The 24,938-nt window shown below is 35.8% G+C and overlaps 1 protein-coding gene across 1 annotated transcript in view; it reads left to right on the top strand.

Moving 5' to 3' along the window:
- The window catches only part of IntS6 (integrator complex subunit 6), a 324,867-nt gene that overhangs the window by 62,848 nt on the left and 237,081 nt on the right, over nucleotides 1-24,938 (top strand). The window contains exon 6 of the mRNA XM_090385345.1: nucleotides 14,227-14,456. Coding sequence (XP_090241471.1) covers nucleotides 14,227-14,456 — 230 coding nt within the window. The remainder of the gene's footprint in view (nucleotides 1-14,226; nucleotides 14,457-24,938) is intronic.

The raw sequence follows: 24,938 nt of genomic DNA, 5'->3' as shown, positions 1-24,938 counted from the left end.
ATGTATTATAGGTACCTTCATAATATGACTATGTACATAGACAGTACATAGTGAAATGCAAGATATGGCATCGAAATGAAAATAAGAAACAATTTAATATTAAATGTAATATTTATTAGAAATTTCAAACCAGCGTCTTTGCTAGCTAAAAAACTTATCCTGCCAGTGCTATCACCAGTTTCGCTAAAGTGTTGATAAAGGAGTTTTGCCTTTTCACGAATGATGAGTGAATTTAACAGAATTTTATTTTGAGTTCGGTCTTCTATCCACAGATTTAAAGCCTTTTCTTCCATTTTTTCTAATTTAACATCACGAGTTACAGAGCAAATTTTTGAAGCAATTAGCGCGTTTTCACGGACACTACGGCGGATTTTTTCTTTCGATTTCTTGATTGATCGTACCGTTGACTCATTGATTTTATAATGTTTTGCCACTGAGGAGACACTTTCACCATTAGAAATTTTGTCTAATAACCCAATTTTATTCGCTAATGTCATCACCTTTGATCTTTTCACATTTCCCTTGTTATTCGTAGCCATATTTTTGTACGGGTTAGAAAGAACTTGTCCACAATAAAGTCACTTTCTTCTGTTAACACACTTGAAAAAGTCTGTTTTACACTGTAAAAAGGTAGATTTATCACTTTTGTAAGCATATCAAGTTATAAGCATATAAATTAAAAGCAAACGACGAAATTTTCCATGACAAGCGCATAACACATACTGAACAAGGATTAGCGAGAAACATCCACGCTCGCGATTTTGTCACCCCCTCTTCCCCCACCCGCCGAGCGCTGTTTTTACTGGGAAAGATAATTTTAGCCACGCCCATGTTTTTTTTATGGCGGAAAATGTTCACGGCGCTTTAAAATTCACATTTTTTCAGGTTTCATTTTATATTAAATCAGCGACCGCGAATACGCGAAACCACGAGTACAGATACCGCGAATACGCGAAACCACGAGTACAGATACCGCGAATAGCGGGGGTTTACTGTATATAAGCAGAAATAAGCACATTTAACAATCACTATCATTCTAATCACTCTAAAATGGGACTAATAGTTTCCCATTTATACTTTATATTGTAGTCTTTTTTTTTTTCTTTTCTTTTTAGCAGAATTAATAAAAGTTGCTGTATATTATTGTTATAATATTGTAGAAGCAATAATATTGCTTCTACAATATTATTCAAGCAGAAAATTAAATTTTTAAATTTCACAGTTTATTTACAGAATTAACTTTTCCAGTTTATTCTGTAAACTGGAAAAGGAAAGTAACTGCTACTTTCATGCTTATATTTTATGTTAATGAGGTTTTTTCTTTATTTTGAGCAGCAGTAATAAAGTTTTGTTTCAATGATAATGACAAGAAAAAAAACAATTTTTAAATTTAAAAAATTTTTATTAAAAAAAGTTGAAATAAAAAAAAATAAGTTGAATGGACTTCATTAATTATAAAAAATAATTAATACAGTCCATTCACAAAAAGATCCAGCGTTGGTATACTATGAGCAGAATTTCAAAAAAACAGTTTTTTCAGAAATAAAAACAAATTTGGGAACCTTTCAGATCCTCTTCACTCTTTTTTGTCACTATTGGAGGTGTGCCTGCTGCCTGGGTTAAGGTAAAAATATATTGTTGAAATTCGTTATGAGATTTGAAATATATAAATAAACATTTTATAAATTTTTATCAGATATTCATATTTTATTTTTATTTTTTAAACAAATTACACAAATTAAAAATTTCCAAACTTCCAAAATTATCATAGGCCATCCTAAGGTGTGACAGATACATTGAAAAGCTAATTATTATATATGATAGCAACATTGCTGAAGCATTATTTGAAAAATGCCACAAAATTTCATATGCAGATTTTAGATTTAATAGCTTTCTCCTGTTTAAATTCTTTGCTTAAAAACAGATGTATTTTTAACTATAATGTGAAGTACTTAGTGCCAGCACACACATATACATATAAAAAATGCAGTAAATTCTTTATCAAAAAATAGTATGATGGCTATAGCTTAAAATTTTATGAAATGGAAAAATGAATAATGAGACAAGCGAATCATTGAAATAACTGTTAGCATGCTATCAGATCCAGTGAAAATAAAGAATAAAAAATGGTATGTGGAGAAATGCATATCATATAATTAACAGTCTAGTAGAAAAATTGAAAATAGAAGTACAGTGGACTCCCGCTAATCCGAACCCCGCTAATCCGAACATCCGCCTAATCCAAACACGTTTCTGTCAGCGGAGAGGAAATTTTTTAGTTTGCAAAATATACGTTTTTTTGTATTTCCCAGTTAAATTTAAATGGCATTAATGGTACAAAAACGTTTAGAATTCCACAAAACGATTGTATTTTATTATAGTACTGTACTAATACAAAATTAATAAATCAGTGTTTGACATGGCCTATTAAAATTACAGATCTATACTTACACACCAAGTGCCTCGGTAGCCAGGTGGGAAGGAGCAGCAGTGTGTAGCACACGCTTCTTGATTAGACCAGGGTTCGAGCCCGTCACCACCAAATACGGAGGATGCGGAAAGGTCAGGGAATGACCACCGCATATCCTGGAGCAATATGGCCTTAGTTGCTAATGCTCCTAAAAACCAAATAACAAACAAACAAACTTACACACCAAAACAGGAACGAAAGTCATTTTTCAGAAGTAACAAACTCTGTTAGTTTCTTTTGACGTAACGATGAAAATCGTCTAGATAATGCTGTTTCGCCACCGCTTCATAAACATGTAGTCTGCCGGTGTAGCGCTAGGATGTTGTTCTAAGTAGCGTAAAGCGAGGTCAAGGGCCGCTGTCGCGTCTGTGTGCGACACAAGTTGTTCCGCAGAAACACCGGGCTCGTCATCACTCCCGTCATCATTCTGCTTGGAGTCTTCTTGGGTGACAGCTGCCACGATGTCCTCATCCGACAGGTTTTCATGACCTATTCCATCCGCTGCAATCCGCTCGTTAACGTCAGATTCTATTGCTTCCTCGCACCCGGGAATTTCCTGTACGAGCTGAATTAATTGTTCTATGTCATTGTTTTCGTCAGAGCTATCGACAAAGCTGAGAGAGGGCCATAATTTCTTCCATGATCTTTGTATGGACTGCTCGGTTACACCCTCCCACGACTCAGCAACCCAATATACAACATCTTTTAAATTCACTTGTTTCATTTTCTCATGTAAAGAAAGTGAATTGGTGTTATCTTTTATCAAGGACCTAAGATATTTCTTTCTGTATGCAAGCTTGATAGACTGTAACACCCCCTGGTCCATGGGCTGTAATAACGGTGTTACATTAGGCGGTAAAAAAGCTGCCTTTATATCCCCTGATGTCAACTCGGAAACGTCTGGGTGGGACGGCGCATTGTCTATGAGGAGAATGGCACGAGGTGGCAAATCATTTTCATTGCTGAAACGTTTCGCTGCTGGGACAAATTGATTATGAAACCACTCAATGAAAAGCTGTCTGTTCATCCAAGCTTTTTTTTGACTTTTATAATGAACTGGAAGATTGTTAATGTTCATATTTTTAAAAGCTCTCGGCTTCGCTGATTTACCGATCATCATCAAAGGTAGCTTGTGATTTCCTGAAGCATTACTACAAGCTATCAACGTCACTCGCTCCTTATTCATTTTAAAACCTGGGGCACGCATTTCTTGTTGAGATGCTAGACTTTTTGTGGGCAAAGCCTTAAAATTTAAACTTGTCTCATCAGCGTTATATATCTGCTGAGGTGAATAATGTGATACCAAATCAGCGAACTCACGCAAATATTTCTCTGCTGCAGCATGATCAGCTGATAATTGCTCCCTGGTGATCGTTAGCTGGCGAATCCCATGGCACTTCTTCCAGCGATCAAACCAACCGGTACTCGCACTAAATGATTTATCACCTTTCATTAGTTTGTTGAGATGAATGGCCTTTTCTCTAACAAGAGGTTCACTTAGGGGTGTTCCCCTTCCTCTTTCCTGAGTGAACCACATGAATAAGGCTTCATCAAACGGCGCCTCCGTAGCCAGGTGGGAAGGAGCAGCAGTGCGTAGCACACGCTTCTTGATTAGACCGGGGTTCGAGCCCGTCACCACCAAATACGGAGGATGCGGAAAGGTCAGGGAATGACCACCGCATATCCCGGAGCAATATGGCCTTAGTTGCTAATGCTCCTAAAAAGCAAATAACAAACAAACAAACAAGCTTCATCAAACTTGTCAAATGTTGAGGGCCTTACTGTTTGTCAATTTTCAACTGATTTTTCTGAAGTAGAGGTACAAAACTGCTCGATCTTTGCGCGGTTTTTTTTCCAGTCAGTTACTGTGGCCTTGCCCACTCCAAACTCTATTGCTAATTTCGTTGCACTTTCCCCCCTTGTCCAGCCTTTTCAAAACTTCCAGCTTATCTTTCAATGTACACGTTGTGTGTTTCCGTTTTGTGGCCATTGTGGCAGCAAACTGAACTAAACTAAACTATAAAATGTAATGTAGAGCGAAGGTATAAACATTCATGCACAATGTCGCGTGCAATTAGTCATAGCGTGGAGGGGAGGTTTGCTTCCGGTGTGTTACGCTCGCGTACAAATGCTAGTAGGCTTACTATACATTCATTCCTTAATAAACCAGACCTGTTTTACTGCTTGCTTCTGCATTATTGCAGTTATTCGGCTAATCTGAAATTCTGCTAATCCGAACAGGGCTCGGTCCCAATTAGTTCGGACTAGCGGGAGTCTAGTGTATGTACTTTCGGATACAGCTACAAAATCTGAAAGATGAATTTGTGGAACATGAACTGTTAGTTTGCAAAAAAGTTGGAATGGATAAATCTGGAGCCTTGCTGATATATAGGTTTATATGTATTGCTTTTGCTGTTGTCTACAAAATAGTGTTATACAATGTCTTATGATGTATACATAAGCAAATGTGAATAGCACCCATACAGATATGAACACATGCAGATGTGAAATGTAATTTTACCTAAATACAAGAGGAATATCCAAGATTCATTGAGGATTAATGGTAATGTATGGTTCAAATTTTAAGCCAAAAAAAAAAACAAAAGTCTTTGTTTTTTGGTATAATGAGTTTGAGCCAGGCATAACAAACATTGACAGTGAAACACCCCCCCCCCCCACCCTCAGGTATTAGGAGGCTTAAAAAATGCTTTTGAATTAAAGTATTAGTCTCATGCTTTTACCCACAAGTGTGCATTCTTCAGATATGACTAACATGAGTGTAAATGGATACTGTGTCAAATTGACTCTAAACATAAGGCTGGCTTACTGGCCTTTGAACCTTAAGAGGAGGGGAGACTTAAACCTAGAAGGAATGTATTTAAAAAGGGCTTGTGGGAGCTGAAAAATAAATTGCTACCAAATGTGATTCAAGATTCTCTTCAGTAACCATTGCATTTTGAGAAACCAACTCTTAAGTTATAGGTGTAAACTGTGTACTGTTTGTATAAGTGGCATTCATGGTTAAGTGTATCCTGAGATTGCAAAACTTTCCATCCATCTTCCACCTAGATGGAAGATGGATCTCCTCTTATAAACACAGGCAAAAATGTAACACGTGCATTGTTGTCCTACTGTGACTTCCTTTTACTAGTTTCCATCTTTGCCATTAGCAGTGGTCCTGGCACATGCATTCAAGCAGAAAATTAACTTTTTAAATTTCACACTCTGTGAAAGATTTCACACCCTTCCACAGTTTATTTACAGAATAAACCTTTTCAGTTTATTCTGTAAACTGGAAAAGGAAAGTAACTAATACTTTCATGCTTATATTTTATGTTAATGAGGTTTTTTCTTTATTTTGAGCAGCACTAATACAAGTTTTGTTTCAATGACATAAGAAAAAAAAACACAATTTTTAAATTTAAAAATTTGTAATTAAAAAAAGTTGAAATAAAAAAAATAAGTTGAATGGACTGCATTAATTATAAAAAATAATTAATGCAGTCCAGTCACAAAAAGATCCAGCGATGGTATACTATGAGCAGAATTTCAAAAAACAGTTTTTTCAGAAATAAATCTGTTCAAAATGGTTTCAAAATGTCCAAGGTTTCTGAACAGATTGAACAAAATAAATCTGTTCAGAAACCTTGGACAAATATAGTCTGGTTTCATTTCAAAGAGCCTGACTTTAAACTTTTAATATTATTTCAGTTTTTTTAATTGATGAAAGCACTGGATGGTTAATTTATTATTTTTTTTAAGTGTCATTTAGGGTTTTTTTAAATTGTATTTTTCATCTCTATTGCATTGAGTAAGTGTCATTAATCTTGCCATTGTGGTCAGTAATACATTCTACAAAAATAATATTGTGAATTTTCTGAAACTAAATTTTCTCACAACAGAGCAAGGTCAGCCTGAGCAGCTTTTACATTTATAGTTTTTTTTTTTTTTTTGAGATAATCAATTTACCAGACACTCAAATTACTTTCGAACAAAACTATTAACAAAAACATGTTTCAAAATATAATTTTGTCAAATTACACATGGAGGGAGGGAGAAAACTTCAGTGATAATATAGAAATTCCAAAGCTGTCTATAAGGCAAGGATGGAATACTGCATTATAACTTATACCAATTATTAAAAAGAAAAAAATAAAGTTTATCAAAGTTCAGACAAAAATGTTCTAGTTAAATTAAAAAATTCTCAAGTACTTCTTCACTATTTATTATTAAATTCAATCATACTTAAAAACCTTAGATATTCTTGACCTGTCATTGCACTTTTTTTTTTTTTTTTTTTCCCTGAAGAATCAATAGCATCTTGGTTTTCTTTTTATATTTGTAACCTCTTTTAATAATGCAATTTCACCATGAGTTGTTAAATCAGTCATACATGCAGTTCTTTGTATCTCTTTTCAAATGTTATAAGACTCTTACAAGTCATTTAGTTAAAGCAGCTTTATCTGAAATGATGTTATATGCTGTTTCCCTCCTGCTTTGATGTCATGCAGTATTTCAGAATATGGGGGAGAGATTCCAATATGATGTTATTTGTAAAATTTGGTTAAATTTCTCCTACTGTTGTTACTGTGATTGAATTTTTTACAAAAGTATTTTTGACAAAATTCTTTTGTAAAAAATTCCTGTATATCATTGACAATATCCCATGACCTGCTCAGGTAGCCTGTCTGGATTGCTCAGAAAACTTCATATCTGACTGCACAATTACACCCAGGCCTTTTTCGTTCTCTACCACCCTAAGTGTAGTACAACACAGTTGGTACGTTCCTCTAGGGTTACTTCTACCCTATGCAGTATTTATGGTTATTTCTACCCATATGCATTTGTCAGTGTTAAACTTTAGATGCCACTTGTTCTGGGTAAAATAATGGAGTCACTGGTTAAAGAAGCATTGCAGGATAATCTAGACAAGACTTCAGTAATATTTCAGATAGAGCATGGATTTGTTAAGGGAAAGCCTTGTCTGTCAAATTTGATTGGATACTATGATGTGGTTACAGAGGAACTGGATGCAAAAAATAATTTTGATATGATATACTTGGATTTCAGGAAATCTTTTCATACTGTTGCGCTGCCCTCAGATTACGAACCTGAGAAAGCATAAATCGACCAGTGCAACCTGAGCATTATGTGTGGTGTGGTGTAATAGCTGATGTCAGATGTGCCAGTGCAAGTATCATGGATGTTGCCTGTTACACACCCATGCCTTGAGCAGGAGAGGCCAGTAATTGGTCCTTCACAATTGACAAGTATATTTTGCAATATTGTAATCAATTTCAAAGTACAGTAAACCCCTGCTATTCGCGGTATCTGTATTCGCGGTTTCGCGTATTCGCGATCGCCGATTTAATATAAAATGAAACCTAAAAAAATGTGAATTTTAAAACGCCGTGAATATTTTCCGCCATAAAAACATGGGCGTGGCTAAAATTATCTTTCCCGGTCAAAACAGCGCTCAGTGGGTGGGGGGAGAGGGGTGAAAAAATCGCGAGCGTGGATGTTTCTCGCTAATCCTTGTTCAGTATGTGTTAGTCATGGAAGGTTTCGTCGTTTGATTTTAATTTATATGTTTATATATTGAATAAATTTATCAATTTATAAATTGATATGCTTACAAAAATGATAACTCTACCGTTTTGCAGTGTAAAACAGACTTTTTCGAGTGCGTTAACGGAAGAAAGTGACTTTATTGTGGTCAAGTTCTTTCTAACCCCTACAAAAATATGGTTACGAATAAAAAGAGAAATGTGAAAATATCAAAGAAGGTGATGACACTAGCGAATAAAATTGAGTTATTAGACGAAATTTCTAAAGGTGAAAGTGTCTCCTCAGTGGCAAAACATTATAAAATCAATGAGTCAACAGTACGATCAATCAAGAAATCGGAAGAAAAAATCTGCCGTAGTGTCCGTGAAACCGCGCTAATTGCTTCAAAAATTTGCTCTGTAACTCGTGATGTTAAATTAAAAAAAATGGAAAAGCTTTAAATCTGTGGATAGAAGACCGAATTCAAAATAAAATTCCGTTAAGTTCACTCATCATTCGTGAAAAGGCAAAACTCCTTTATCAACACTTTAGCGAAACTGGTGATAGCACTGGCGGGATAGGTTTTTTTTGCTAGCAAAGGCGCTGATTTGAAAGATTTGTTTGAAATTTCTAATAAATATTACATTTAATATTAAATTGTTTCTTATTTTCATTTCGATGCCATATGCTTGCATTTCACTATGTACTGTCATGTACAGTCATATTATGAAGGTACATATAATACATACATAGACAAAATTTTAGACTAGTTTTTCTTATATATTTCATACTTTTGAACGGAACCCCTTTATTACTATGGGAGCCATAAGTCAGTATTCGCGTTTTCGGTATTCGCGACATTTCTCAGGAACGTAACCCCCACGAATAGCGAGGGTTTACTGTACAGAATAAATCAAATATTCCACCAAAAATAAGCATAAGTTTTTATAGATATTGCAAATTTTGTTTGTATATTAATATTAAATATACTTAACTTTGCACTTTTTTGTTAATTTCTGTTTATAAAAAATAATAACATTAGTACATAAGCAGATAGAGATATCCTTGTAAAAAAAAAAAAAAAAAAATTGTGATAGGTCGGTTCCAAAAGTGTTTATTTTTAAAGTAGCTCATGTGGGAGAAACTTTTGCCTACCTACTCATAATCATACTGTGTACCAAGTTATAGTGTTTAACAACCAGAAAACATTCAGCCAACTGCAGTCCTGTGGCCATTAGACAACTTGTTCATGTGAGAGGCTAGTGGGGGATGAAAAGAATCATGTAGTCTAACAGATAGGCCACAGTTAGCCAGTGATATGCAAAGCAGAAGTAGAATTCCTGATGTGCCAGATTCTGTTGTGGTTGTAGTATGACACAGATAACCTCAGAGTCTGTTCTGGTCAGCTAAAAACAAGTAGCTGTAGGTGTAGTTAGCATAGGAACATCAACACCAGATATGAGAGAGTGGAAAAAGGTCACCTGATCTGACACATTCTGGCTCCAATTACTGTTCTGACAGCAGGACAAGGGCATGATGAGAGCAGCATGAATCACTGAAACAAGTAGCTGTAGGTGTAGTTAGCATAGGAACATCAACACTAGATATGTAGAGAGTGGAAAAAGGTCACCTGATCTGACACATCCTGGCTCCAATTTCTGTTCTAACAGCAGGACTAGGGCATGATGAGAGTAGCATGAATCACTGGAGTCATTGTGCCAGGTGTGCACAAATGTTCCCTTGACTGCAAATCATCCATATTGCAAATAGTGGTGGGGGGAAATGTGATGGTTTGGGGAGTGGTTTTACATTACAACCTTTGATACCAATGGATCAACATCTGAATTCCACAGGATTATGTCAACGAGGTGCATTTGTTCATGCTTACAATTTGTCCATTTAGTAATAGTTGCTTCCAGCAGGAAGTGTTCCAGGTCATAGACTATTTAGGAATAGTTACAGGAGCATAAGGGTGAATGTTGGAAGTGATCACAGATTGGTAAGATCTACACTTGATATAGATGTAGGAAAGGAAAGGAAAAAACTGACTCGAGTAAATAGTACAAAGGTCTTTGAGATAACAGAAGAGGAGAAAAAGCAGTATGTACTGAAACTAAAGAACAAGTTTCAGCTTCTGCAGAATGCTCAGGACCAAGATATCGATGAGGAATATTACAACTTTCTGAAAGTGATAAAGCCCAAGAAACCTATAGGGAAAAAGAAATTTAAAGAAGAAAAAATTAGTCAAGAAACACTTGTTATGATGAACCGAAGGCAAAAAATGAAGAGCAAGATAAACATTGACAAGGAAAAAATTGAGTATACTGAGTTATGCAAAGCCATTAGAAAGAGACTCAAAGAGGACATAAGAAGATTTAACACAAGAAAAGTAGAACAAGCATTAAAGGAAAACAAAGGATTTAAATCAGCAGCCATGAGCAGTAATACAGAAAGACAAATGATACTGAAGAATAGTGATGGTGTATTTATAAACATCAGAGAAGGCATAATTCAAATAGCAGAAGACTACTATAGAGAATTATACAAGGAGCGAGGGAATGATGCCAGCAGTGAGGAAGATGGATTGCAAAGTAGCAACGCATACGACATACCCGATATTCTTCCTGATAAGGTAGAACATGCATTGAAGAAAATGAAGAATTGGAAATCCCCGGGGGAAGATGAAGTTACTGTAGAGTTGTTAAAATTGGGAGGAAGAGACATAACACAAAAACTGGCAAGGCTCTTCACAAAGTGCATTAGAAAAGGTGTGATGCCTAAGCAATGGAATAATGCAATCATAGTTTTGCTGCATAAGAAAGGAGATAAATCAGAAATTGGAAATTACAGACCAATTAGTTTGTTATCCCACATCTACAAGTTGTTCACAAGGGTCATTACTAACAGATTAGAAAGAATATTTGATGAGAATCAACCGAAAGAGCAAGCTGGCTTTAGGACAGGATTCTCAACTATGGATCACCTTCACATGATATCACAGCTAATGGAGAAAGCAAATGAATATAAAATGGCATTATGCCTGGCATTTGTGGATTATGAAAAGGCATTTGACTCCATACAGCATAAGGCAATGTTTCGGGCACTGGAAAGACAAGGCATAGATACTCCATATATTATGATTTTGAAGAAAATATATGAGAGTGCCACCTCCTTTATTAGACTAGACAAAGACAGTAGGAAATTTAAAATCGAGAAAGGAGTTCGACAAGTTCGAAGCTGTTTACTGCTGCCCTTGAGGAAGCTTTCAGAAGATTAGACTGGTCGCAGAAAGGAGTCAATGTGAATGGAGAGTACCTAAACCATTTACGATTTGCAGATAACATTGTGGTCATAAGCCACGATCCCAAAGAATTAGAGGAAAATCTTAATCAGTTATGCACAGTTAGTAAGGATTTTGGACTAAAGATGAATATGGCTAAAACAAAAGTAATGATGAACAAGTATGCCACAGAAAGGAAAATAATGATTGGAGGAGCAGTAATTGAAAAGATGGAGTCATATACCTATCTGGGACAAGTTATTAGCTGTAATAATGATAAATGGCTGGAAGTCAAGAGAAGAATAAATTTTGGATGGAATAGCATTCAGGAAATATAGTCACATACTGAGGAGCAATATCCCAGTTTTTCTGAAACGTAAAATAATGAACCAATGTATACTCCCCACCATGACTTATGGAAGTGAAACTTGGGCACTCCCAAAAGAATGGAAGAGAAGCTGAGAACTACACAGTGAAGAATGGAATGAATTATATTGGGAATTAGACTGTTAGATAAGAAGAGAAACACATAGATTAGCAGCAAACTCAAGTAAAGGACATTCTTATCAAAACTAAAGAACTAAAATGGTGTTGGGCAGGACACATAGCTCAAAGACATGATGACAGATGGACTAAGAAAATAACAGAATGGTACCCAAGAGGAGCTAGAAGACAACGTGGAAGACGGAGATGGATAGATGAAATTCATGAGTTTGTGGGTAGTAAATGGATGGCCAGCGCTCAAAACAGAAGGAACTGGAAAGTTGCTGGAGAGGCCTTCATCCTGCAGTGGATTGAAAATGGCTGATGATGATGAAGGGTGACTACCATACTTCATTGGCCTGCCCTCACTGGATCTCCATCCAATTGAGTATATATGGGATGAGCTGGAACAAGCTGCGTAAGAGAGTGGTTATCCATGTGCACTGCTCTTCTTTGACTAATGTTATTGGTAGAGTACCCCAGGGTTCAGTGCTAGGCCTATTGTTGTTTTATATATATATATATTGTTTGTTTGTTATTTGGTTTTTAGGAGCATTAGCAACTAAGGCCATATTGCTCCAAGATATGCGGTGGTCATTCCCTGACCTTTCCGCACCCTCCGTATTTGGTGGTGACGGGCTCGAACCCCGATCTAATCAAGAAGCGTGTGCTACGTATTGCTGCTCCTTCCCACCTGGCTACGGAGGCGCCGATATATTTATTAATGATGTTGATGAAGGCATATCAGGCTTAATGTCTATGTTTACAGGTCATACAAATGTTGACAGGGTTCAAGCCCCTGACTGCTAAATATGGTTGATCTGCCAACCCACACTGGACCAGCATGGCAGATGATGGTCTATTTTATTTTCCTCAGCATTAATTGTTGAGGAGGCTTCCATCCTGCAGTGGGTTGATAATGGCTGCAGTTTTTTTAATCACATTAATCAGTGTATGCAAATGGAACGAGATCTAGACAAATTAGGTGGATAGGCTGAGAAGCAGCAATTGAAGTTTAATATCAACAAATGTTGTTGTTGTTATTTGGTTTTTAGGAGCATTAGCAACTAAGGCCATATTGCTCCAGGGATATGCGGTGGTTGTTCCCTGACCTTTCCGCATCCTCCGTATTTGGTGGTCACGGGCTCGAACCTCGGTCTAATCAAGAAGCATGTGCTACGCACTGCTGCTCCTGCCCACCTGGCTACGGAGGCGCCTCAACAAATGTAAGGTATTTCATATGGGGAGCAGTAATTCTAGATTAACTTATCAACTGTGTGTAAGTTGCTATACACAAATACCACATTCATGGAAGTGGTGAAAAAGACCTGCTAATCGATTGAGTAAGCTCAGTGCTGATGGAATCCTTCCTCTTGCTCAGTAGACACATGAGGGGGCATAAATTCAAACTGAGAACTGATGGTTGTAGGAGGTTGATGTGTAGAAATTGGCCTTCAGCAAACGAAGTTTTTTTTTTTTTTTTGACTCATGCTATATAAACTTGCTTTCTTGCATTATTTGCTACTATTAATACTAATACTAAAAATTTAGGTAGTTTAAATGAAGAGCAAGAGAAAGATTCCATCAGGATATATAAAAAAAAATAAAAAGGTGCCAAAGGGGATGGAATGTCAATATGATGGCTGGTTACTGCTGGATTCTAAAAGCAGGAACAACTACTGAAGCTAACTGACTGAAGGAGTCAAAAAGTTGCAAGTTTAATTTGGTACGTGTCAGAGAAATCCCTTTTGAAGACATCTGTACTTTACAGGAAGGCATAGCCTCTGATATATCTGTTTTACATATTTTTATTGGTATTTTTATATAATAATATCCTATTTGTAAAATCTGTAAAAATACAAAATGAACCAGGAGTACCTTCATCAATATTTTCTTATCTTGTATTTGTAAAAAAATTCTGATGTGATAGAGTAAATTTCAAATAACTTTCAAAAAATTTGCTCGGATTACTTATCAGCAATAAAACGTCAGAGAAATATTTTTATAGTAGGGTTTGGTGGGGGACGGCAAGAGGGCAATTTTTGGAAAGCCTACGCATTGAAATGAACAGAACACAATATTTGACTGTAGCATTATAAAGACTGACTGATATGAATATGTATTCTGACAACTGTACAGTTTTTTTTTTTTCTTACAAACACACTCTTAATAAAGTTTAATGGGAATTTAGTAAATTTCAGAAAGAATAGAACATCATATCTGAGATGTTCATAATACAAAATTTCTAATTTGGAACTTAACTGAACATGTGTATAAACAAAAAAAAAAAACATGCCTGCCATTAACAGTTGAATATAAACACTAATTTTGTTTATCAGATGTGAAGAAATTATATGAATACGTATACAAAATACGTATTCAGTTAATACATGTTTACTATAGAAATACACATTAATTTAATATGTGCTTAATATGTACTTTATAGAAAATATAGAAGAAAAAAGCAATAATCAGGCACAAAACCATAGACTTCCTTCTGTCACCCAGAATGGCACTGTTAATTCATCTTCTACTGCCACTTCTAATGCTTCAAATACCAGCTGGCATAGCTGCCGTAAGCTAATATATGTTCAACGTTCAGCTCAGAAGGGTTACTCGGTAGGACACTGGCCTATTCCTGAAGCATTCTGGCCAGATTTGAACAGTCCTGCATTGGTATGTAAATATCTGATTATGTTTGCTCTTAGCCTTTTAACTTGCCATTGATTGTATGTGTATATTTATACAACTTAACCACTAATTAAAAAAAGTAGATTATATCATCTGTGAAAATTAATAGGTTTTTGAACTTGGAAATGATAAAGAATATTATGTTTATAAAAATGATTAACATGACTAACTTTAATGAGTGTATTACTGGCAGAAAATGCATTTCATCTGAATTTTATTATTTACACTTCAGTGTTCAGCATATAAAAACTATTTCAGGAAATTCTCAGTTTCAGTTTTTTTGAGATGAATAGGGAAGAAGTAAAGTAATCTAATAACAGTGATCTTTTCTAGCATGTCTTTCAGTAACAATTCATCATAATAAAAAAAAATTGCAGTAAACTCTTTAATTTTCATAGGTAAGTTTATAAACACTGTGTGGTATTTGAGGATTTCATTTTTTTCCCCTGAAATTTTGAAAATTCTAAAGGTGAGAAATTTGTATTTAAAAGCATTTAAATATTAACCCTTTGTAGTCCATCATTATTTTCACCATCTTCATCATCCATCTCTAACAATCAAAAAAATGACTGGTCGAAATGTGATGTTCAAAATTATTTTTGGGTTTACATGGGCTAATATATAAAAGAGCATGAGAAAACATTGTAAAAACTCTAATGCAATATTTTTCTTAGGAGAAAATATTCACAAAAGTTTTCATCCAGATAATTGACAATATTTTTTACTTTGGAGCTCCTACTTTGAATTCCTTTTTGTGCTTTTGTGGATGGGCAGAGATGCAACATCCAAAATATATGCAGAAATCTCTTCTGCAAAATGCATTCTTGTGAAAAATTGAATTCTATCTGACCATTCTTCAGACAAATATTTCTTTATATCAGTTTTTTCATTTAGTCTCATGTTGATAATAGCACCAAAAAACTCCTTTAGTTAATTTAGTGAAACCAAAACCCAGTCATGCCATATAGAACAATCAGAAATCACCTTATTTGTAAGAATTTCCTCTTGTATCCTCAAATTCTTCAGAAAGGCCTAACAGTTTCTGAATTTCACCATCAGGTAGGTCTTCAAGAACTTGACGGCATGTTTAAATACCTCACTTTAACACAGCATATAAATTACTTTCTGACTTCATCATCCAGAAAGAAACAGTTTAAATATACACTTAAAAAAAAAAAAAAATCCAACCCACCATGCTGTCTGCTGCAAAAATCAAATACAAAACATCAACAAGTATCATTTAGTTTTTCAAATTGTTTATATGAAATATAAATGGATGGTAGTATGGTGAGAAAACAAATTTTATAATTGGAAATGCTGATGGTCACACTAGTTGAAACATTGGACTTGAAGTGGCCACAAAAAAAGAAAAAACATGCCTGCCATTAACAGTTGAATATAAACACTGATTTTGTTTATCACATGTGAAGAAATTATATGAAGTATATATAGGTAGTACAGTTATTGAGCCAGTACATTGGGAAAACAAATTTCATAATCAAAAACGCCAATGTTCGTGCTGTCATAACATACAACTGAAAGAGGACTAAAAATCAGCGCCTCTTGCTGTTAGCAAGTGAATATAAACACGAATTCAACTTTTTCAACAAACTATCAGATTGTTTATGTAATACATAGATGATGGTACAATAATTGTGCCAGCAATGGGAAAACAAATTTTGTAATCAGATTTTGGCTCTTTTAAGTCAAAATTGCGTAACAGTGGCTGTGAATAGCATGACCTCCTCCTCTGATTTTGAAATTTATTATCATGCTGTTATCTGTTATAAACTGTGTCTACAATCACTTAGAAACAAAGATTTGCAGCATAAGCCATAGGCTTCCTTGCACCATGTGGCCATTACTAATAAGAGATTTATGAAAGTAAGACAGACATAGAAAGTAAGTTAATCTTGTCCAAAAGAACTTGACAAGTTTAACTTACTTTCATATGTTATTATCATAAAATCATTTAGCTGTCTGTTAGAATTTGATATACTTCTGGCTTCTCCACCCCTAAGAAGTTCCTTATGTGTGAATGGAGATGCAGAATACGGCAACTCTCCGACTTACGTAAGGGTTGCGTTTCGCGGAACTATGCAAGTTGGATTTTACGTAAGTTGGAATTTCTCCCATGCTTGTACAGTACTAACTGTGCTTGCTGTATTCATTGAATCAAAAAAGAAATGTTTGACGAACATGTAAATAGAATTATTTATTGTATTTATGATTATAATTATTTAAGCTTTGATTAAAGTGCATATTTATTGTATTTATTCAATTTTTTTATCTTATGCGCAGGAAAAATTACAAAAGCATGTAATTTAAAAAAAATTTCAAAATTATAAAATTACAAAAAAAAAGAGAGGAGACAGGCATAACGTCAGTAAGTTTTACCACTTGAGCATCGTTGCCAGAATCAACATCTTCAGCTGATAATTATGCTGCTGCAGAGGTTGAGGACTTTGGAGATTTAGAAGGGGTCGGCTGATCAACCTTATGAAAGAACATATTAATGGATGACTGGATGGTGGCTTTTTTCTTTTCATCATAGATTTCTTTGTAGCAAGCAAGCATATCATTCACCTCCCTGTTAACTTTTAAGAATCATTCGCTGTCAGGATCCATCTTCCCAAACCTCGCCATTGCCATCTCTCTGGTGATGAAGCTCCTCGGCTCCTCATTTGGTTCATCTTGAGCTTCGTCAGCATTTTCTTCTTTCACTATCGCTGCCTGCAAGTCAAAGTTCTTCGTTTAGATAATTCCTTCTCTTCTTCCTCTATTAACTCCTCCACGTTTTTGGCATCAACCTCCAACTGAAGTAGCTCTGCAACCTTTACAGTCTTATTTGTAACCTCTTCATATGCTTCATCTTTTTCAAATCTTTTGAAGCCTTTTACATGCCATGGGTATATTTTCTTCCATGTGCCATTTAAACAGCTTTTAGTAATTTCTGCCCAGGCCTTATTAATGTTTAAGATGACATGGTAAATATTGTAAGATTTCCAAAAGTCTCCTAACGTAAAATTTTTCTCATCATCTCTGCAGACAGTGCCTGAGCAAATGTTGCACATAAATAGTATGCTTTTAAATTCGAAATAACATTACCAGAATGGTACACAAGCAGTGGTTTTAATCTGTAATCTCCTGCTGCATTAGCCCCAAGCAAGAGCGTGGCCCTATCTTTTGAAGCCTTGAAACCTGGGATTGTCTTTTCCTCTTTGGCAATGTATGCCCAATCCGGCATTTTTTTTTCCAATACAGAGCAGTCTCATCAAAATTAAAAATTTGCCACGTTAAGTAGCCGCCTTCATCAATAATTTTTTCCAATGCATCACAAAATTTCTCTGCAGCTGCAGAATCTGCACTCGTGACTTCACTGCATACTTTAACGTTGTGGAAACCAGCGTGATGCTTGAACTTATTAAACCACCCGTTGCTTGCCATGAACTTGGGTTGGGGTTCGCCATACTTAATATCTTCATAAATACTTGTTGCTTTTGCTTGAATGGTCATTAGACTCAGGGGCACTCGCTTCTGAATCTGACTTTCCATTTGTATTATTAACAGCTGTTCCATCTTCAATATAGCACCTAAACACTCTTTCGTGATCACTGTTGATCTTAAGTACACTGATTCTTTGACATGTTCTTTTATATGTGCACTGTCCCTTAAAATAGTATTGACTGTTGAAGCAGTGAGACCTAATTTCCTTGCAATAGATGACAAACTTTGCCCTACTTCGTATTTCTTAATCATTTTCAGCTTCATTTCTAAATCAATTTTGTTTCGTTTCCTGGAACTACCACCACTTGTACTTTCCATTGTTCGCTTTCCCTTCATCATTGTGATACGTAAATAGGAATGAAGAGAAGTTTCTGAAAATTTGTTTTTTATATGATCGAGGATTTCAGTGAAGGGGAACACAATTTACCATTATATCGTAACGCAAAAACCCACACAATTGCACTTATCGGTATTATCGCAAATGCAAAAAGATTGAGTTTACTACCCATTTATAATTAGATGCACTAACAGAAAAGCTCAATAAACCGGAAAGTGCAAATTGTTTTTGTTTTAAGGTCGTGACCTCCAGAAACGTGCTTTAGAAAAATATCACAAAGACATTCAAAATTGATTCTTTTAACAGGAACATATGATAACGATGTGGTAATTTCCATTATAAATATGACCTTTTAGAGAGATAAATAGCTTAGTAATATAGCGAAATTTTCAACTTGCAAGGAATTACAAAAAGAAAAAAAAAAACAAACTGTGTTATTAGGTTTACAATACCTCCATTTATTCCTACAGATGCAAAATACGTTTCAATATTTTTTTTCAGTTTGCACCGCCCAGCAAAAACAAGTTGAATTTGCCTAAGTCGAGTATTACGTAAGTCGGGAAGTTCCTGTATATCTATTTATTTTGTCAGCAATCTGGGCAGGATCGTCAACAGTTAAATCATTTGCATATATAGGGGACCAAGGTGATTCATCCTCTTCCTTCTAGTATTTACTTAGTAAATAAGTTTTTGTTGCTTTTTTTTTTTTGCATTCTTTGCCAGTGACTTTTCCTTTGCTCCCAATAATTTATATACATCCCATATATTTTTCTGCTCTGTCACTGGCAAAGAACAAAGGGGTCCTTAGCAGTTCATTTGACATCCATTTAGGTCTAATCCTTGCCCAGTATCATATTTTTTATTCAGTATAAAAACCTAGTATCTTTTACAATTACTTCCCTGAATGTTTCCATTTAGAATTTGCTGTTGGTAACATCATCAGTTGGTCCCACTGCATAGAATTAAAAAAACTTTCTGAGACTATTATAATCACCTTTTCAAATGCAAAAACCCTTCTGTGTGCCTTTGACACAGTAGTTTCATCACCATTTAGTAAATCCCACATTAGTACAATGTGATCACTGCCACCTAGTGGTTATTTTATTTGTAGCTCCTTAATTTGTGAAGAGTCACTGATTGGTATCAAGTTCCTCCATGAAATAATTTCAACGGATTCTCATAGGAAATATGTTGAAAAACTCAGATATGTGCTTAAGAAGTTCTCATCACCCTCAATTTTCAAATAGCATAGGTTAATGAACGAAAACCAAGACCTGTAGTTGGTTTAATCTTTTTTTCCATCTATTTTATCTATTTATTTTTTTTGAGAACATTCGGGAAATTTCCAGAGCATTCTAGAGTGTTCTTCGACATTCAAGAATGTTACAGAACATTCTAGAACATTGTTATGTGTGGAAGAAAGGTCGTGTGCTGCTGTAAGGCTCTAGAACGGAGGTCTCTAGAAACATTCTGAGCCTTCTAGAAACTTCTCTGCCTGTATACAGGGTGTCTCAGAAATATTGGTACAAACGTTTAGGGGAGGGAGGTAGGTAACATCTAAAGGAATGTGAATCACATAGGAACCCATAACCGGAAACGTCATGGGAAAGTAGTAGCAGAGGCACAAGAAGCAGAAATGGCACAAGACAGTAATTAGCGGCAAACATTTATTTGACATAATATTAACAATGGAGTACGAGATGGATGCATTTCATGATGTTACAACAGATGCTCGAAGGTTCCACCAGGAGACGCAATGCATGCGTGACACCGACGCAGCATGGATTGGCGGACACGGTTGAACATACCTGGAGTTTCTTTGACAGTAGCAGCAGCACAGATGAGTCTCGCCACAAGATCCATTTCAGTCTGCACAGGCGATTCATACACGATAGATTTGAGGGTCCCCCCACAGAAAGAAATCAAGGCTCGATAAATCAGGTGAGCATGGGGGCCAGGCAACGGGTCCACCACGGCCAATCCATCGACGCCCAAAACACCTGTTCAAATGGTCACGAACACACCTTCCATAATGTGCAGGCCCCCAATCATGTTGAAACCAAATGTTGCATCTCACATTTGCTGGAACATCGTCAAGTAACCCTGATAGAACTTGTTCAAGAAAGATCCGATATTTAGCGGAGTTCATGCGGGATGGTAACAGGTATGGGCCGATTAAGCAGGTATGATCGGTGTCTTTTTATAGGAAGAGGCAATCTAACATAACTTATTACCCCATGAATGTGCTCTGGTTTATTGTAAAAACATGGTTGAGTAGGAGAAGACAGAGTGATAATCAATGGACACTACTCTTCCTGGACTAATGTTATTAGTGGAGTCCCCCAGGGTTTGGTGTTGGGTCCATTGATGTTTTGTATATCTTTACTTTTATCAGTATCATTGATAAAGGTATATCGGGCTTAAAGTCCAAGTTTGCAGATGATGCTAAGGTTCGTAGGGTAATGACAGTAATGTAAGTGTGCTACTGCAATAGGTTGAAAAGTTTAGCAGATGGGCTGAGAAGTGGCAACTGAAGTTTAAGATTGACAGATGCAAAGTACTGCATATGAGTCGAATTAACCCCACAGAAACATACCAACTGTGTAATACTCCACTCAGGGTGGTAGAGAATGAAAAAGACCCTGGGGGTAATTGTGCAGTAAGATATGAAATTTTCGGAGCAATGCAGACAGTTTGCAAGAGTAGCTCATGATGTCTTGTGATATATAGGATTTTTGCTAGTAGGGAAAAGAGGGTGATTATCCCTTTGTATAAGGCAATGGTCATACTGCGCCTTTGAGTACTACACGCAGTTCTGGAGATTCCATTTTAGGAAGGATGTAGAGTTGCTAGAACGAGTACAGAGAAGGGAAACAAGATTGGTGAGAGGAACAAAGGGGTCCTCTTACCAAGAAAGGCTTGAGTTCTGCAAATTACAGCATCTGGAGACTAGACACCTGCAAGGTGATCTGATTGAGGTATATAAGGCCTTGATGGGTCGATCAGGCTCAGTACTGGTGGGATTATTCAGATTATGCACTTGAGGGGGCATAAATTCAAATGGAGGAAGGATGGTTGCAAAATGGATGTGCAAAAATTTGCCTTTAGCCAGCGGGTAGTTGATTGCTGGAACAAACTAGCATCTGTAATTGAGGAAGTTGATAGCTTAAATAAATTCAAGGAAGAACTGGACAAACTTTTAGAGTGAATGGATGTGTCAAATGGACTTTTTTTTTAGCTGGTGTTGTATAAGCTTGCTTTCTTGCATCATATGCCTCTGCTAATGCATATGCTAATACTAACGTCCAGGATTTAATGAAAGAGTTACATCTGGGACACATCCCTAACCAATGGAGGGTTTTCATTGATTCATCTAAGGTCTGTTTGAAGTTTGAAAGCAGTTTTACTCTGTAATGGAAATAAATATCCATCTATGCCATTGGTGCATGCAGTTCACATGAACGAAATGCATGAGAACCTACAGGTTTATTTGTAGAAAATATACTTTCAAGAATACAAATGGAATATCTGAAAGTGGTAGCGTTGCTGACTGGGTTGCAGGTAGATATACTAAATACTGCTGCTTTTTATGGGAGTGGGACAGCCAAGTGAAGGATTTCCACTACAGAGTAAAAAAATGGCCAGACGGTTCAGACATTACACCAAGGCTAGAAAAATGTAGCACATCCTCCTTTGGTGGATGTCAAAAATCTGTTTACCTCCATTGCACATCAAGTTAGGTTTGATCAAAATATTTGTGAAAGGGATGGACAAAAATGAAGGAGGATTTTCCTGTTTGAGACAAAAGTTTCCTTAAATCAGTGAGGCCAAGATAAAAGAGAAATTTTTTGGGTCCTCAAGTCAAACTGCTATTCCAAGATGAGGAATTCACTAAAAAAAATTAAATGCTACAGAAATAAGTGTCTGGAAGATATTCGAAAATGTTTGTCAGAACTTTTTAGGCAATGAGAAATCACAAAATTACAGTGAAATTGTGGATTAGCTAATTTTAGCATACAGATAATTGGGATGTTTCCTATTCCCATTTAGACTTTTTTCCTGAAAACTTGTGAAGCAGTCTTCGATGAACATAATGAAAAGTTTCACAAAGATATTTCTCAAATGGAAAAAAAGATACCAGGGAAAATGCAGTCCAAATATGTTGGGGCAGACTAGTGTTGGAATCCCATATGGGAGATTCCAACAGTAGTCAGTGGATGATTATAAAAGGCAAAAAATGACAAAATAAGTAATTTGTTATTAGATAAACATTTTTTTAAACTGAATAAGTTTAAAAACCCATTTTTCAATATTTAGTACTCTATGTAACATTTTCACCCTTTATTAGTTCCCTGCATTAATTTTTACCAGGTACAAGTTTCAACTAATTTATTCTATAATATTTGCTCTGTCCACAGAGCTGAAACTTGCAATAGCTGGAGCCAGATCTGTTGGATAGAATAGAGAATGTAGAAATAATTAGTTAATTTCAGGGTGATAATTTGAAGCCAAGCCCTCTAAATTTAAAATGTTGGGACTGAAACAGGGCATAAATATACGTGTTTCTAAACAAACAAACAAACAAAAAAAAAACAATAGTTACTATATAAAAAAAAATTTCCGACATCCCTAACATAAATAATGAATGCGAAATCTTTTTTACTAGAAACTTAGTTTTTAACTTTAATCTCATCTTCCTTAAAATTGGTGGGTGTCACAGCAGTATGGTTGCCATATTTGAATTCAGCAATGTCAGATATACAAGAATCACCCCGAATTTTTGCCGATCAGGCTAATCAGATGGAGGGGGTAACACTTTTTCTCATTGTGGGTTGTGAATGACCAATCCACATGCTCCAATCAATATCTAGAAAATTAAAACCACCATTATAGAACATTCCGATTTACTGGCCACCTCCATTTCTCTGTATAATTGTTCATTATACTCATCACAGTAATCTTGTTTTCCCAGTGCTTATGTCTCACAGACTAAGATAGAAATGCAAGCAATTCTTGCATTTTCTCTGTCATAACTATTGTGTGCGTGTGTGCATGCGTGCACAGACTCACTCTCTTTATGCTTGTTAAAGCCTTTTGCCATTGTAACTATAATTGCACCTTTCCATTGTTGCAAAAATAAAAGTAAAGAAGGCTGAAATATAGTATCCAGTACCCCCCTGGGCTTGGCAGGCAAATAGTTGAGGTGGAGGATGTGATTGCTAGCCACTGTGTGTGTGGCCTACAAACTGAAGGACGTGATTGATCTTCCCTTACGTGATATGTGTTGAGTTACAGGGAAAGGCTATGTGAAGGATGTGAACTGAGAATAATAGTTGCAATTAGAAGGAAAAAAAGCACTTATAGGAAGGGTCATGTTTTTAATCGACTTTCATTTTTGTTTAATGAAAAAGGGTTAGTTTGTAAGCAACGTCGGGACAGATTCATGCAAAAGAAGCAGCACATTCATTTTCGCTGTTCGTTGGTCATCCTCAAGGATACCATGTTCTAAAGTATTACTGTAAACAAAATATAATGAGTGTCTACGGGCAGATATATTTAAAAGGACTTTTGCAACATTTAAGAAAACAATCACATAGCCAGCTCCCAATTGGTCAGTTTCCTTTCAGTTAAGCTCTATGATATTTGTCTTTCATTGGTTTTCTATTAATCATTTGCTGACAGTTAATGTCAGTTAAATTGCACCTTTCACAAACATTAGTTCTGCTTAACTTAAGCTGCAGCTTTTGCTTAAGGAGCACTTGGAAAGTTTTAACTGCTTTGGACATTAACCTCAAAGAGAAATAAGTACAGTACATGTGTGCTCGTGTTTGTTGCTGTAGCCGACACATATAGCTATATGTTGAGACTAACTCTCCAAGGAGAATACCTCAATTTTTTGGAATATAAATGAAAGTATTTAATTTATTTTTCCCCATATGCAGTTTATCCTTATTGGTCAAGATTTACTGTTAAAAAAAAAAGTGGCAACTGGCCATTTGAATGTATGGCTGTATATATCACCTCCTGAAACACAAGCACTCATTTGCATCCTAAAGATACCAGACTTTCCCAGTGCTCATTATGACCGAGCTGCACCATTAAGTTAAATAGTCTGAAAAGGCCTTGTCATTTGGAACTTTAGGTAGGCAATCTTAGGTGTAGGGAATAGTGTTTCCCTGTATGCTATTTTTTTTTTTTTTTTTTTTTTTCTCCCCAGAATGCAAAACATGCAAATCGGCTCACAAAACAAATCTTGTACAGACATAATACACAACAAAATTGTATCGACTAGATTACCATACAGAATGGTGCACTATGAACTGAGTCACTGATGTGCCAAAAATTGGAGGGCATGACATGGTAAATTAATCTGTCATCATTCTTTGAAATTATTGGCTTCCTGTGATGGAACTGAAGAATTCCAAAACATGTATGGCCTCTAAAATAGTTCAGTTTAGTGAACAGTGTTACGTTAATATAAATATCCAAGATCATATTCTTCATTTTTCATAGTGTACTTCATTTAAGTTTATCATCTTTGTATGTGCAATTATGTTGTGCAGTAAAGGTAAAACTTCTTAAGAAAAACATTTTAAAGTAATATTAATTTTGGATTAAATTTT

The sequence above is a fragment of the Mastigoproctus giganteus genome, chromosome 1 (assembly GCF_048544385.1).
Source record: "Mastigoproctus giganteus isolate SK-2022 chromosome 1, ASM4854438v1, whole genome shotgun sequence".
NCBI classification, from domain to species: domain Eukaryota; kingdom Metazoa; phylum Arthropoda; class Arachnida; order Uropygi; family Thelyphonidae; genus Mastigoproctus; species Mastigoproctus giganteus.
The sequence above is the reverse complement of the archived record's forward strand: the minus strand, read 5'-3'. Positions and strand labels throughout refer to the sequence as shown.